At 61.3% G+C, this 13,654-nt stretch overlaps 1 protein-coding gene across 1 annotated transcript in view; it reads right to left on the bottom strand.

Annotated features, from left to right (window-relative positions):
* Positions 1-1,236: 1,236 nt before the first annotated feature.
* Positions 1,237-13,654, bottom strand: part of MFGE8 (milk fat globule-EGF factor 8 protein) — a 22,748-nt gene continuing 10,330 nt past the window's right edge. The window contains exons 2-10 of the mRNA XM_026074481.1: positions 10,435-10,560; positions 9,988-10,113; positions 9,252-9,365; positions 8,519-8,700; positions 7,882-8,037; positions 6,348-6,492; positions 4,879-5,081; positions 3,044-3,199; positions 1,237-2,856 (exon numbers count right to left, since the gene is read on the bottom strand). Coding sequence (XP_025930266.1) covers positions 2,713-2,856; positions 3,044-3,199; positions 4,879-5,081; positions 6,348-6,492; positions 7,882-8,037; positions 8,519-8,700; positions 9,252-9,365; positions 9,988-10,113; positions 10,435-10,560 — 1,352 coding nt within the window. The 3' untranslated portion in view covers positions 1,237-2,712. The remainder of the gene's footprint in view (positions 2,857-3,043; positions 3,200-4,878; positions 5,082-6,347; positions 6,493-7,881; positions 8,038-8,518; positions 8,701-9,251; positions 9,366-9,987; positions 10,114-10,434; positions 10,561-13,654) is intronic.

Genomic DNA, 13,654 nt, shown 5'->3' with positions numbered 1-13,654 from the left:
CTCTTATCTCTGCCTCAGCTTCCCCCCGATAAGGACGGCATGTCGGGATGCGAACGGAGCCGACTGTCCCTCCCCGCTCCGGCCACGGATGCTGTTTGTCACCCACCAGCGTGAGCGCAATGAGTTTAGCCCGGTCTTTGGGAGCAGCCCCTCCTGCCGCCTGCCCCTCCAGCAGCCGGGACGCGAACCCCACGGGGCCGGGAGGAGCACACATCCCCCCGGGAAGCCGAGGACAGCAACCCTCCTCCATCGTGTCCGCCTCCATGCCCCTTCCCTCCCTGCAGCAGTGCTGGACCAGGGATGCGGCCCATAGCCTGGGTAGGTCCCGGTGCAGCAGCACCCGCGGCACCGCCATGCCCGGGGAGGCTCCGCAGGCAGCATCCCACCGGGAACCCCCCCGCGCTGACAGCCGCAGCCCCGTGGCCGCTGGAGCGGCGCAGGAAGCAGACGGGGGCTCCCACCTGCCTGGGAATGGATGTGCTGGGCTTTYGCTCCAAGAGCGGGGCACTGCTCCAGGAGCAGGTTTGCTCCAAGATCTGCTCCAAGATCAAAGCCCAGCACGGACACRCAGGGCACGGGGCACCCGGAGCTGCTTCCCATCCTCGGGTCCTGCACGCAGTGCGCTCAGTCGGTGCGGAGCCCCTGCGGCCGCGGCAGGGCGGATGCACGCGCCTCTGGCACCCTGGTTTTCCGGCAGGGAAGCGAGCGAGGGCAGTTTGCAATGGCGGGAGAAGCCCTGGGTGAGCACGGGAGCCGGGCGCCCCTCAGCCATGACCCTGCCCTGGGGCAAGTACCGGGCACCCGGCCGCGGCACCACGGGACTCCCCTGCCCTGCGTCTCTCCCTCCATCAGCTTCGCCCCGTTATTCCCTGTCCCAGCCTTGCCCACAGCCATCATGCCACAGCTGATTAATTCCTCCTGGGATCGCCCAGGTGCCGACATCCCAGCCTCCCGGAGGGCTTCCCGCAGCAGCTCCCGGCCCCAGCGCGTTTCCCAGCAGCAGCTGCCTCCAGGCCACGAAACCGCCGCCAGCCATGTTTCCCTCTAACCCCAGTTACTCCAGGCCCAGAGCGGGAGTTTCAGGAGGTGCCAGGGAGCTGGGAAGGGAAGGGGGCAGCCCCGGAATAGGCCTGGGAGAGGGGCTGGCAAGGACGGGGCTCTTTGGGGGACGGCTGCCACGCGCGCAGCAGGGATGACGCCGGAAGCACAAAGCAGCGAGCCGACAGCCCCAAGTTTCAGCTGGTTTTAATACTGTCAGAGACAYCCCCGATCGGGGCCGCCTGCCACCGAGACACGCTGCCCCCGGCCGTCACGGTTTCCCAAGCAAACCCGCCGCCAGCCCAGCTCCACGGCCACTCTGCATCCCAGCGGGTCAGGGGGGAAAGCGGCGCCGCCAGTGCCGCCCTCGGCCACGGGGACAGGGCACAAACCCCAGCGCCGTGGGCTGCCGTGGGCTCTCGCGCACGGGCACCGGGTCTGCTAGCGCTACCCCCAGCTGCTGAAGCTTGGCGAGAGGCTCCCCTCCGTGCGCCCGGAAAGAAAAGTCAGGTTACAGAAAGGATCAGTGATCGGGCTCTTTGCCTACGGCAGCCCCGGGCCGGCCTTTCACCACCCCCACTGCAGTAAGGTCGGGACGGCCGGCGGCGGCGCGGACACACGCAGGAACTGGTGCCGGCACCCAGGGAACGCGACGGGCAGCGCCTGCCTCAAGAGAGGRGCAAAAGAAAGAAAGAAAACCTTTCCGAGCCGCCCCCCCGTCAGAACTACGCCCTGGGCCTGTCGCAAGGGCAAGGAGAGGGACGCRGGCACGCTGGGACCGTCCCCGGCTGAGCCCCAGCTGCAGTGTGGCGCCGGACCTCATCCGGCTGGGAGGCTGGGGGTAGCCCCATGGCAAGCGCCCGCAGGGCACCTCCGCACCCAGCTCCCCGCAAGCGAAGCCCCGCCGGGGGCCTGCGGGAGCCGGGACAGGCTCTCGGCTGCAAAAAAGCCAGAGGTGCGGAGCAGCAGCAGTGCTCGGAGCCAGCGGCGATGAAGGCCCGGCACCGCTCGCTGCGTGCGGCAGCCCCAGCCCGTCTCATCACTCCCCTCGCACTATGCGGAGCTGACACCGCCAGCGCGCGTGGGGCCAGCGCCTGGGAAAGCGGGCTGGAGACACTGCCGAAGGGTTTCGGAGCCCCTGCTCGCAGCCACGCGGGGAGCAGGAGGGACGGTGGAGGCCGCGAGCCCCGGGGACCTGCCCTGGCTCCCCAAAAACAGCCGGCGTGGTGAAGGCAGGAGACTGCCACCAGCCACGGCCTCTCTGCTGGAAGCAGAAGCGAAAAGGGGGAGACAACTTGTTCCCAGGCTCTGCTTGAGGCTGCAGCGAAGCCCGGTTCGCARGAAGGGGCCTCGCCGCTGGCTCGTGGGGCGACAGGGCAGGAGGCGCCCCCGTCCCCCGCCTGGGACGGCCCCGTAAAGTGCAGTGCTGCAGCCCCCGCGCGCAGCCCCCGTCCCGGCCGCGACTACCGCCAAGGCAAGGCAGAGCCTCCCTCCGCACTTCTCCCGGTTGCAGTAGAGCCRAGCGAGGCGGCGGCGTCCTGCTCCCAGCCGGCGCCGGCCGCGGGGACGGAGGCGCGAGGTTGCAGCAGGAGGTGCGCGGGGAGGGCAGGGAGCAGGCGACGGGGAGACGGGGAGCAGCAGTCCCGGCCTCGGTCTCCGCGCCGYCCCGGGCGCCTACTCGTCGCAGCCCAGCAGCTCCACGCGAAGCGTGATGCGGTTGTGCCAGGCCACGGGCAGAATGCGGACGAAGCGGGCGTAGAAGGGCACGTCAAACACGTTCTTCTTGTGCGAGTAGTTGTCRCTGTTGCCGTGGAAGATCTGCGGAGAGGCCGGGGTTAGCGTGCGAGGGGCACGGCAGGGACCCTGCGAGCCGGATCCCTGCCCATCCCTTCCCTGCGGACCAGCTGGTACCCGGGCGCCCCGGCCCCTCGGAGCGAGCTCCCGGGGCTGCCTGCCCTCCCCGGGCACCCCGCGGCGCTGGACCCCCTCGCCCTTCCCCGCGTACCTTGGTGCTGTTCGTCCGGCTGTCCCTGTACACGGTCCAGGACGCGCCGTTGTCACTGTAGGCCACTTTGTAGGCTGCCACGTACTGGATGTGCCCAAAGTCCCGGGCGCCTTGCGTGACGATGCCCGTCACCTTCTTCTGGTCCCGGAGGTCGATCTGGCACGGAGACGAGGCTCGTAGCCAGCGGTGCCGCGGGCCGGCCGGCTCCTCGCAGGAGCAGCCGCCGCGCGGGGCCGGCAGAGCCCTCCCGGTGACGGCTCGCAGAGCTGAAGCCCCCTCCCCGCCACCTCGCTGGCCCGGAGCATCCCGCGGGGCCTGGAGGCAGCCGGGACCCGCTGCCGCTCGGGGTCCCGCGTGCCTGGAGCTCACCCAGGCGTGAAAACGTGCTGCCAGGGCTACGGGAGCGCGGAGCAACCGCTGCCGTCCTGGGCAACCCCCAGCCCTGAAGGCACAGGGACTAATAAAACAGGCCGGAGAGGAGACATTTGACCCTTTAACGCTTGTAGCAGCCCTCAAAGCAACCCCAGGTCAGAGCGGCAGAGAGGAGGCTTTCTGCGCCCAAAGCGGCCCAGCGCAAAGGCGGCTGCCTCTCGGGAAGGGCCCTGCTCCCCGCACGCTGCCGAAGCCACTTCAACGCCTCTCGCTGAAAAGGTCAATGGGGGAACGGCAGAAAAAAATCTCAATTTAAAAAAAGGACTCCCGGAGGAAATGCATTTCTAAAGGAAAGCGATTCTGGCTGAGAAAATACGCAGATCAACCCAGTCTGGCATTTGGGTTATAGCCGAGATGGTTTCTATTATACTTATTTTGCTCCCTGCCCTGCCACGCTGCACTGTTGCTACTGGTGGGTCGCAGGATAACATAGCAAATGACCTGAGAGTCTCCTTATTTTAGTTTCTATTTTACATTCTTTGAGGGCAGTACTAGCTATACATGCATGTGTAAATATATATTTATATATATGTATAAATATACACGTATATGTATATACACATACACAAGCGCAGTCTTCAATGCAACAGCCCAACTCCACGTGTCATCATGACCCCATCAGGAGACATTTTGATAAGCTGGTTTATTTAGGGCCGAGGAGCAGCTGCTTTTAATCATTTCCCAAATAAAATAAAAAGTGGGACAAATAACTAAACTGCTTTGTCCTATTATGTCATGAAATCATGTGAAAAGTATAAAAACAGGGGAGGAAAGGAAATTGAGAAGGAAATTTCAAAACTATTTGTTTCCATTCCAGACTGGGGAGAAAAACACAAAACTGATTTTTTTCCTGCAAAACAGAAACGYGGTGTTCTGGGCAGCCAAAGGACTTGTGTCCTTGGCACGGGTCTGGGACAGTCACCCTGGCCGGAGCCGGAGGTTCCCAAGGAGGTGGCACAGAGCCRGGGGTGCTACAGTCTCAGGGTACCCCACAAATGGATGTCATGCCAGCGGGGCGCGACAGCTCGGGACTATCTGATTGGGGCAAAAAAACACCTGGCAGAAGAAACAACCCAACCCAAAGCCTGCTGCGGCTGGTGTTTAGCCAGAGCAGTCCCCCGACCTCGCTCCCTGCGCGATCCCACGGCCATCTGAGCCGGCACAGCAGGGAGAGGGATGGGGAAAGGGGAGGGAGGAAAAGCGTGAGGGGAAAGGGCTCCCAAATTTAGGGAATCCCCTGTAATCCCAGCTAGGGAAGAGCATTTGCAGGGCTGCTTGCCAACGGCTGCCACCTCCGCACACCYGGGGCTGAGAAATCAGGTCACGGAGGCAGCGAGGGACGTGTCTGGGTTCTCATACGCCCTCTCCACCTCCGGGGAAGACTCCTGGGCACCAGGACCCACCTGCAGCCACTCGGACGGGTCGTTGTTGAGCGCCGTCCAGGCGTTGGTTTTGCCCGTCTTGTCCAGGCGAGCGTAATGGGGGTGCCAGGTAAAGGCGTCAATGCCCCAGGTCTTGAAGACGCTGGAGGCCGTGATCTGCTGGTCAGAGATCAGGCGGGATTTCATGCCCAGAGGCTCCGAGCAACCTGCCGTGTTGAAATACACTGTAACACAACGGTTTATACACACAGTGAAAGGGAAAGAGTCCACAGCACCATCACCCCCGACCTACAGAGAGCCAGACCCCCCCAAACCCCAGCAGTCGGGGTCCCCGGTATTCCCGGCCGGATTAGCAGACAGAGAGAGCACCGCTTCCCAGAGCAGAGAGCAGGACCAGAAAAGGACCCAGAGAGGGGCAGGGGATTCCCGAACCGCTTGCCGCTCGCGGAGGCCGGCGGCAGGACTGTGTCGGCGAGCCATTCCCTGGCTCACAGTGCCTCCTGCTGCAGGGTCTGCGCCGAGAGCCCTGCAACGCAGCCCGCGGAGCACAGACGGAAGCGCTGCTGCTAAACCCAGAGCYGGCTCGCCGAGGGGGACGCGTTTTCGGCACCCGCTGCGGGAGGGAAGAGGAGGGCTACCCTCCCAGCGGCCACGCGCCCCCCTCGCCCAGCCCGCGGCTCGGGGACGCCGAGCGGCGTTCCCGCAGGAGGCCGCTTCCGCGGGTGCGGCGTGCAACGAGGAGACCTCCCCAGCCGAGGTCACTGCGCGCCCGGCAGCAGCGGGATGCGGCCCGGGCTCGCGCTGCGCCCCGCTCACGCCACTCGCCCCCGCGCAGGGCCCTCGCACCCGCGCTTCCCCGAGCCGCGTCCCGCTCGCCCGCCGGAGCGCGCCGGGGCTCCCGCGCCAGGCGCCGCCTGGGACAAGCCGCGGGCAGGAATGCAGCGAGGGATGGGGAAAGCCCGAGGGCTCACGCTAATCATCACTCACGTGGCCCAGAGGACTTTGATCCTCTGGCGTTTTTCAAGCTCTCCAGCAGTAAAAGCGGTTGCTTCACGGCTCGGATGGGGGCGGGAGCACCACGAAAAACCCGAGCCATGAACGGGGAGGGCCCCGGAAGGTGTTAGCAGGGCGAGCTGCTGAGATTAACGGCCTGCCCTCCCGAAAAGCACCCATGGGTATTTCCAGTCATCACCAGACGCAATGAGAAAAACAGCAAGCCCTCGCAGGGCAAAATTCCCTGCCCCAGGGATCAGAACCGGTTACAGGGGGGATACCCCATCCTGTGTCACCCGTACCAACCCCGGACGGCCACGGGGTCAGCCCTGGGTAGGCGAGACTCACRTTACCACGTCTCTCAGCAGATCTGGACTCTTCACACCCCCAGACTAACCCAGGCCAGCCCCGATCCGAGAGCAATCCCTGGGGAGGAGACAGTCCCCCGCACCCAAGCGCAGCCCCCGGAGGCTGCRCAGCATGCAGCCGGCATTTACCGTTCATCTCACAGCCGATAAGCTCAAAGCGGAGCGTGCAGGCCCGGCGGCACGTCACGGGGTAGATGCGGATGAACTGGGCCGTGATGGGAGGGTTGAACATGTTGGTCTGCATGGTGCCATAATCCACGTTCCCCGGGAAAACCTGCAACGGCACACAGGGCTGAGTGCCCACAAGCATCCCCAGCCTCGTGCGTAAAAATCGCTTGCCCACTAGATGGACAGACTTCGGGCAAGGGTCRGGCAGCGTGGACTCTCACGCTGTGCCCTGGAGGTGCGCGTGAACTCGCTGTGGCCCTAACGCTCTCCACCCAGCYGTGCAATGCTCCGTGCTTCTCCTCACCACGCACAGCCGTGCATACAGCAACTTCCATTCCCTCTGACTACTGCCACGCTCCCCAGGTCATGACGCTGACTCAAATAACAGAGACATGGCTTGCCTTTTTGTTTCTTACGCAACAAATACAGAATACAGGCAGGTCAAGTTTTCATGCATTTTTTCCACCACTGCATAGATGRGAAAYTTTTCCTTTTTTTTAAAGTAGGGCRGATTTCCCCAGCCATTCCCAGATGCACGAAAACAACCAGGAGACACTTGCAATAAAAAAGTGAGATTGGAGAGAGCCGCATTTAATGACTACGTCCGTTCTGAGAGTGAGATACGCTGTAGTTTCATACCCGGCACAGATACAACACTGAGCCTTGTAAGCCGTTCACCAGCAGTTCCAGACCATGCCCAATTCCTACAATGCTTCAGTTATAAAGATGTTATCTCAATGACCTAAATAAATCAGCGCTGCTTCTTTGGTTATGCTTATTATGGTCAATTAAACAGAGCCAGAGAACACTGCCTGGCACTGGAACTGTCCACATTGTCACACTGTCATACGGTCCCTGACATGCCTTTGACCCAGGTCAAAAGCACTCTCCAAAACACGCCACAGTTCAGGACTCGGCACACAACTACCCCCCAGCGCACACACAGCACCCCTCTCCGGGAGCGCAGATGTCAGCCGGCAGGGTACAGGTCTTTGCCTGCCTCCGGGCCAGAGACCAGCCCCGGCACGTCTAATTTACCGGCATGAACACAGCCCAGGAGAGTTTGAGTCTCTGTTTTTTCACCTGGTGCCCAGGGCCTCTGCTCCTGCATGGGCAGTACTAGTGTTTTAAGGCAGACGAGCAAGGGACAGCCCATCCGGAGGACGAGCGACGTGTTCCCCAGGCGTGCTGGGACCCCGAGGCACGGGATGGAGGTCAGCACTGGCACACAGAGCCCACCGGGAAGAACAGCAGCAAAGCGCAGTGGGAGATGTCACCGGGTGAGGACACTGTGCCCACAGCCCCACGGGGGGCTGCTGCAGGTTGCATGTCAGTAGTCACCACTGTGAAGCTCCCACAGTCGAGCTCTTCCAGGTAGAGAGCACCCTGCACTCAGGTCCCACCCAGGATGGTGACATTGCCTCCCTCCCGCCAGCCGATGCCCGCCGCAGGGCCCCGAGCCAGCACAGCCCCGCGCGCAGCCAGCACAGCCCACCTTGTCCGTGTTCTGCTTTTCGTCCTTGCAGAAGGCAAACTCCCGTCCGTCCAGGCTGTAGGCCACTTTGAAGGCGCGGACATACTCTGCCTGGCCCACACGGCGAGCACCTTGTGTGATGACCCCACTCAGCCTCATCTTCCTCAGCAGGTTGGCCTGGGGGCAAAAGCAGGAGCAGAGCACGGTGAGGCCAGGGGTGCTCAGCACCCTGCGAGCACACCCCCTGCACCCACCAGCACTGCTGACCACGGCTGGAAGCATAGGCTCACGGTCAGCATCAGGCCCAGGAAAGGGGCTGCCCCCTCTGCCCTGCTATTTCCTCGGTGCTAAAGCCCTCCATCCCTCTGGCCTCTGATCCTGGTCCCCGGGGCTGGGAAGGGAGGAGGACATGGGGTCCCTATCTCCCTCCAGGGACCTCACCAGCTCCAGGGACGTCAGCATCCCCGGCTGACATCCCCTGCTCACAGCAAGAGGCCACCCAGGGGCAGGACAGTGGCTCCATGCAGTGCAGTGCAGAGATTCAGCCCTTCCCTTACCAACGGAGGCAGAGCAATCCCACAAGAACAGCCCAGCAAGATCGGCACCGGCTAATGGGGGCTGCCTGCTTTGCTAGCGCTCACAGCGCTCCCATGGGTACCTGGATCCACGGGTTCTTGTCGTAATTGCTGGAGGTCCAGGCGTTGACGATGCCATGGTTGTTGAGGCGGGCAAGCTCCGGCCCCCAGCGCTGCAGGCCGAGGAAGCCATAGTGGACAGAGGAGGCCGAGAGCTGAGCGTCAGAGATGGCCCTCCCTTCCATGCCCAGGAGAACAGCACAGCCTGGAGGGACGGGCCGAGGGAAGGCAGAGCGGGGACGTGAGCGTCAAAGGGACAAGACAACGAGGGAGTAAAAYCAGGGGAGGAACTGGCCGCTCACCCAGGATTGAGTTTCCTCATTCTCCCCACAAAAAACTCCTCTTGTCTGAGGCAGGGCATGAAATGAAGGACAACACTAGGACCTCCCTCCCTCATGGATCAGATTGTTCATGGAACAAAATGCCAGGTGTTTCCCTCCTCAGACTTCAGCCAAAAATCACATCATCAATCAGCACCTCTCACAGCATGGAGGTCTGAAGGAGGGAAAGGGCTGCTCTGTGGCCCTCCAGAAAGGACATGGTGCCTTCCCAGTGATGCTCTCCATGACACCAAGGCTCATGGGCATCAGGGGCCAGCTGGCACACAGATACCTGCAGCTGCCTTCAGGTGGCTTTGCCTTCCAGACCTAAGTCAACTAGCGAGACCTCTTCTGCGCACACTGGTGGAGGCAGACAGGATGGTGGGCAACAGCGACGGAAAAGGATCTTTCTACATAATTGGTGTCAGGGACTTACGGACGTGGCAGGTCTTCCCCAAGAACGGAGAAGGGCATTTGCAGGTGTAGTCGCCATCCAGGTCTTGGCAGGTGCCTCCATTTTTGCAAGGCTGGGAGTAGCACTCATTCTTGTCTAGGAGCAAAAAGAGAAGGTGGGCTCAGGAAGAGACCCCAGAGCCAGTCCCCAGGGAAGAGACCCCTTGCTCGGTGCCACGGGAGGAGGAGAGAGGCACCTCCTGAGCGAGGGCCATAGCAGGGTCCTKGCTGATGCAGCGGCACTGGCTGAAGCTCTAATCCAAGGAGCTGCCTAAGCTGCGTCCCCTCTGACTGGAGCTGTGTGTGGAGCATATCGAGACTCGCAGCCGTGGCAAGGTTAAGAGCCCATCAAGCAGGCCAGGCTTTGAGGTATCCATTCTCCCATTCCTCCGCACCTTCCAGGCCACAGAGGAAGCACCATGTCCCCTCCAGGGCAGGCATGACAGGCCCCAAGGAGATGCAGAGCAAGACTCAGGCAAGGTCTTGCTTGCACTAGCCTCCTACCCATACCGCAGTCCTTCCCTCGTCCTTTCAACATGGTCCAAACCAGCCCCCAGCCCCTAGTGCACGATGCTGCCACAGCCATGGGTGCAAACATCCCCAGGTTGCCCTGCAGGACTGTCTCTAGGGTCCTCAAGCCCTTTGTGGCAGAGCAGACCAAAGGGGTCATGACTCTTTGGCTTCCTCCCTCCTGGCCCCTTGCATCCTGCTGTACTCACTGTTCTGGCAGTGCACCCCATCGTACCCCACAGGGCACTTGCAGAYGTATTCAGTGAAGACATCCCCCCGGTTAGGGACCAACTGGCACTCGCCGTTGTTGTGGCAAGGATTAGGGTGACAGGGGCCTGGGGAAGAGGAAAAAAGGCACGAGTAAGTAATATGTAATATGGCACAAGTGGAAAATAAGAGCATCCATTGGGTCTTCACTCCCCAAGGCTGGGACACAGATTGTCCCAAGCAATGCAGGTCACCATGTCCCTGCTTGCATACACATTCTACATGCCCGTCAGCAGGGCTGGACCCCCAGGCCAGTCATGCAGGCCACCACGAGGGCACGTTGCTGTACTACAAGGCTTGTACAGACCTAGTGGCTGCCTGCACTTCACTGAGCCGTTGTTGATATCTCCCCTGTGATGGGGGACTCAGGTCCCTCCCCAGAACCTCACCTTTCTCGGTCTCATTGCAGTCAATCCCAACATAGCCTTCTGGGCAGATGCAGAAGAAGGGGGCCTCATTAATGCCGGTCAGGCAGGTGCCCCCATTCTGACAGTGGTTGACATCGCAGAAGTCACCTGCAACCAAAGCTACATGTCACTGCAAGCCATCACGAAAGTGGCATCTGCCACAGCCCTGGCTCCACACAGAGCTGGCATCAGGCCTGTCCCAGCAGGAAAGGTCCAGCCTGGTCCGACCGCATTTACTCCTCCCTGGGGATGTCTCAAGAAGGGGAGTGCCTGGGCAGAGCCGGGCACAGGAGCGCCGGGCTGCACCCAGAGGCCAGGCAGGACGGGCCAGCAGAGTCGTGCATAGGACTGCAGGGGTTCAAGAGCAAAGGCTGAGACCAGGAGCATGGGAGAGCGGTCAGGAGCTGCCCTGCGCCGGCCTCGCAGCCTGCCTCCCCATCTCTCCCACGCTCTGCTTCTGCCAGGGTTATGGAAATGCCACGAATCGCCCCTGTTGGCTCAGAAAGAAGTTGGTTTGATGGAGCCTGGACATCAAACCAAAGCCCAGGGAAGTCCCAGGTCTTTCAGTGTACCAAATGTTTTAGTTCCCGTTTTGGGAAGCAGGGGCTGGCCAGGCTGGGGCACACTCAGGAGTGAGCAGYACAGGATTATTGCAGGGAATCAGGCTGGTCACATTGCTGGGTTTTGCTGAAGAAAGTATTTGGGGGGAGACAAAAAAAACATTGTAGGGGGAACCCACGTGCCTTGGCTCAAAGAATCTTGGGACAGGAAGGGAGCACGGGCTCTACCCATGCACGGATACCGCCCTGCCTCAGGAAAACCTCTCCAGCCTGAATGAATCCCCAAACACGTCCTGTCTCACTCAGTTTGCCACATGCATGAGGAATGCCCTGGTGGGGGGCTTTCGGGGAGTGCAGGGGAGCAGACACTCCCAGGACCCATTCCCTACTGCCCCAGTGAGACCAGTCTGCCCAGCGCTATCTCTAACATTCTCTAAGCAACTTCCATGGAGAGGTCCCAGTCCAGGGGGCAGGTCCCCCCAATGCAGCTGGTGGGACTGGGGCCAGCCTGTCCTCCCTGTCTACGCACCCACCTCCAGGGTGGTGAGGATTCTCCCGTAAACCTTCTGCTTCCTTTTCCAGTGCTGACCCAGACTGTAAAACATTCCTCCCACCACCAATTTATTCCACCCAAACAGCAGCAAGATGGCAAAACCCTATCTGTAAGCCTAAACTGGATTCCCCGCAGACCTGGCTGAAAGTCTTAATAACTCCTCACCAAGCACTGGGACAGCACATCTCCTGATGTCATGCTCTTCTCTGCCATGCTGGAGGAGTCAGAGCAAGGGCTGAACTCAGGTGGAGACCCACAAATAACCCCCCACTACCTGCATGCCCCGGAGAAGGTGGAAGTTAATGAGCTGCGGGCTTGCTGCCCAGACCCACGCCAAACAGCATGGCTCTCATTAGCCTAAGCTACTGCTCAGAAAGCTCCTACTCATTAGTCTTTTAATAGCAGGGCTTCTTTAAGTTAATCCTCCTCTTCCTGATGCTCTGTATCTGTAGGGTATGCACTGGTGGCAGACAGGCCAGGCAGGGGCCCCTGTTAAATGAGGGTTTCCAAAAAGATGCTGGAGCTCCCTTAGCCCAGCCTGAGGAGGCAGAAAAACTTGGGCACCAGTTCAAATTGCTGCCTGCGCTGCCCAGCCTGTTCYGCATGACCTCATGCTCCATCAATGCGCTGCCATGAGCTACCACACGGGAGGAGCGAGCTTGTGCTGATAGCATGGGGATGCCTCTGCCCCACGCTCCTCCACAGGTCCCGAGCGCATCCAGCGGCTCCATCCCGAGGATCCCAGCCAGCAGCTGGCCAAGGCCATGCAGACAGAGCTGCTTCTGTTCAGCAGCAGGAGCCRGCTGCTCCCAGAGGCACGGAGGGCGAGCAAACGCGTGCTCCCCCGCATCCGCTGCTACGCTGCTTCCAGCACAGGAGTTTCTGGGGTTGGGACACAGAGGCAAAGRAACACGGGCTACAAATCCCTCTGCATTTCTTCCCAGGGTTGGCACAGCAGGGGTACCAGTATGAGTTTTACATTTTCATTGTCCCAAGTAACTGGACTCCCTCTTATCCCCTCCCAGGAACAACTTCTTATGTGGTGGGTCTCGCTAGCCAGCCCCATGTCTAGCAGCAAGGCATATGGGTCACATTTTCCACTGTGGCAAGTAGTTTTGGATGCTCCTGTTTCTTGGATGTTTCAGGCCTGGTGTCAGAGCAGTTCAACATCTCCATCCTCCCCCCACACGCACTTCTCCGGTCAAGGACAGAGCTGTCAGAGGCTGGACAGTCAGAAACCAAGGCAACAATGAGCAGCCACCGCTTTTGGAAATGTTTGCTTATATGAACCCACAGACTGGCTGGAAGGCAAAAACAACATCCTCTGAAAACCATCAGGGCTCGTCCCAGCGGGGCTGGGGGAGGTCAGGTCAAGCCTGCCTCTGTGGGGCAAAATGGGAACCTCTCCCCATGGAGAGCGAACACAGAGCCTTCCTCCCCAGGACACCTCCTCACTGCCCTTTGTCCCCTGGCCCTGAGCCTGCACTTGGGTTTTGCTTTCCTTTACCCTGCTCCCTCTTGTCCCTTTTGGGGTGACCCACAGATCCCCCAGCCATGGTCCACAGGGTGATGGAGCTGTGAGTTCTCCTGGGGCTCCCTCGGCCATGCCAGCTCCTGGTGCCCAGCGTGCTGTGTCAGCCCGTCCCAGGGAAGCTGTTTACATCTTGGGCTGGGTTATCTAAGCCTGGAAGCACGGGACAGCCCGGCTGAGCTATTCCCGGCTTGGGAGCAAGGACTGGCTGATCTGCCTGCAGATCCAAGCTGCTCTGTCCTGTCCAGCCAGCCCCTCTGCTCCTGCAGAGACAGTGCTGGGGGCTGTGCACCCCCTGCCCTGCGCCCTGGCAGATGTGCAGGGCGCTCCCAGCCCTGTACCTCGGATACCCTTGCCTGGGACCTCGGCACCCCTCGCCTTGCACCCTGGATCCCTTCGCCCTGCATCCCAGATCCCCTCACCTGGGACCCGGCATCCCTTGCCTTGCACCCCGGGTACCTTCCCCCCGCACGCCGGGCCCCCCGCTCCGCACCCGGCTCCCCTGCACGCCGGTACCCCGCGGCCCGGCTCCGGCCGCGGGAGCTGCCGCCGCACGGC

This window comes from Apteryx rowi, unplaced genomic scaffold (assembly GCF_003343035.1).
Source record: "Apteryx rowi isolate R43461 unplaced genomic scaffold, aptRow1 scaffold_11, whole genome shotgun sequence".
Taxonomy (NCBI): domain Eukaryota; kingdom Metazoa; phylum Chordata; class Aves; order Apterygiformes; family Apterygidae; genus Apteryx; species Apteryx rowi.
This window is presented reverse-complemented; position numbering and strand designations above follow the sequence as displayed.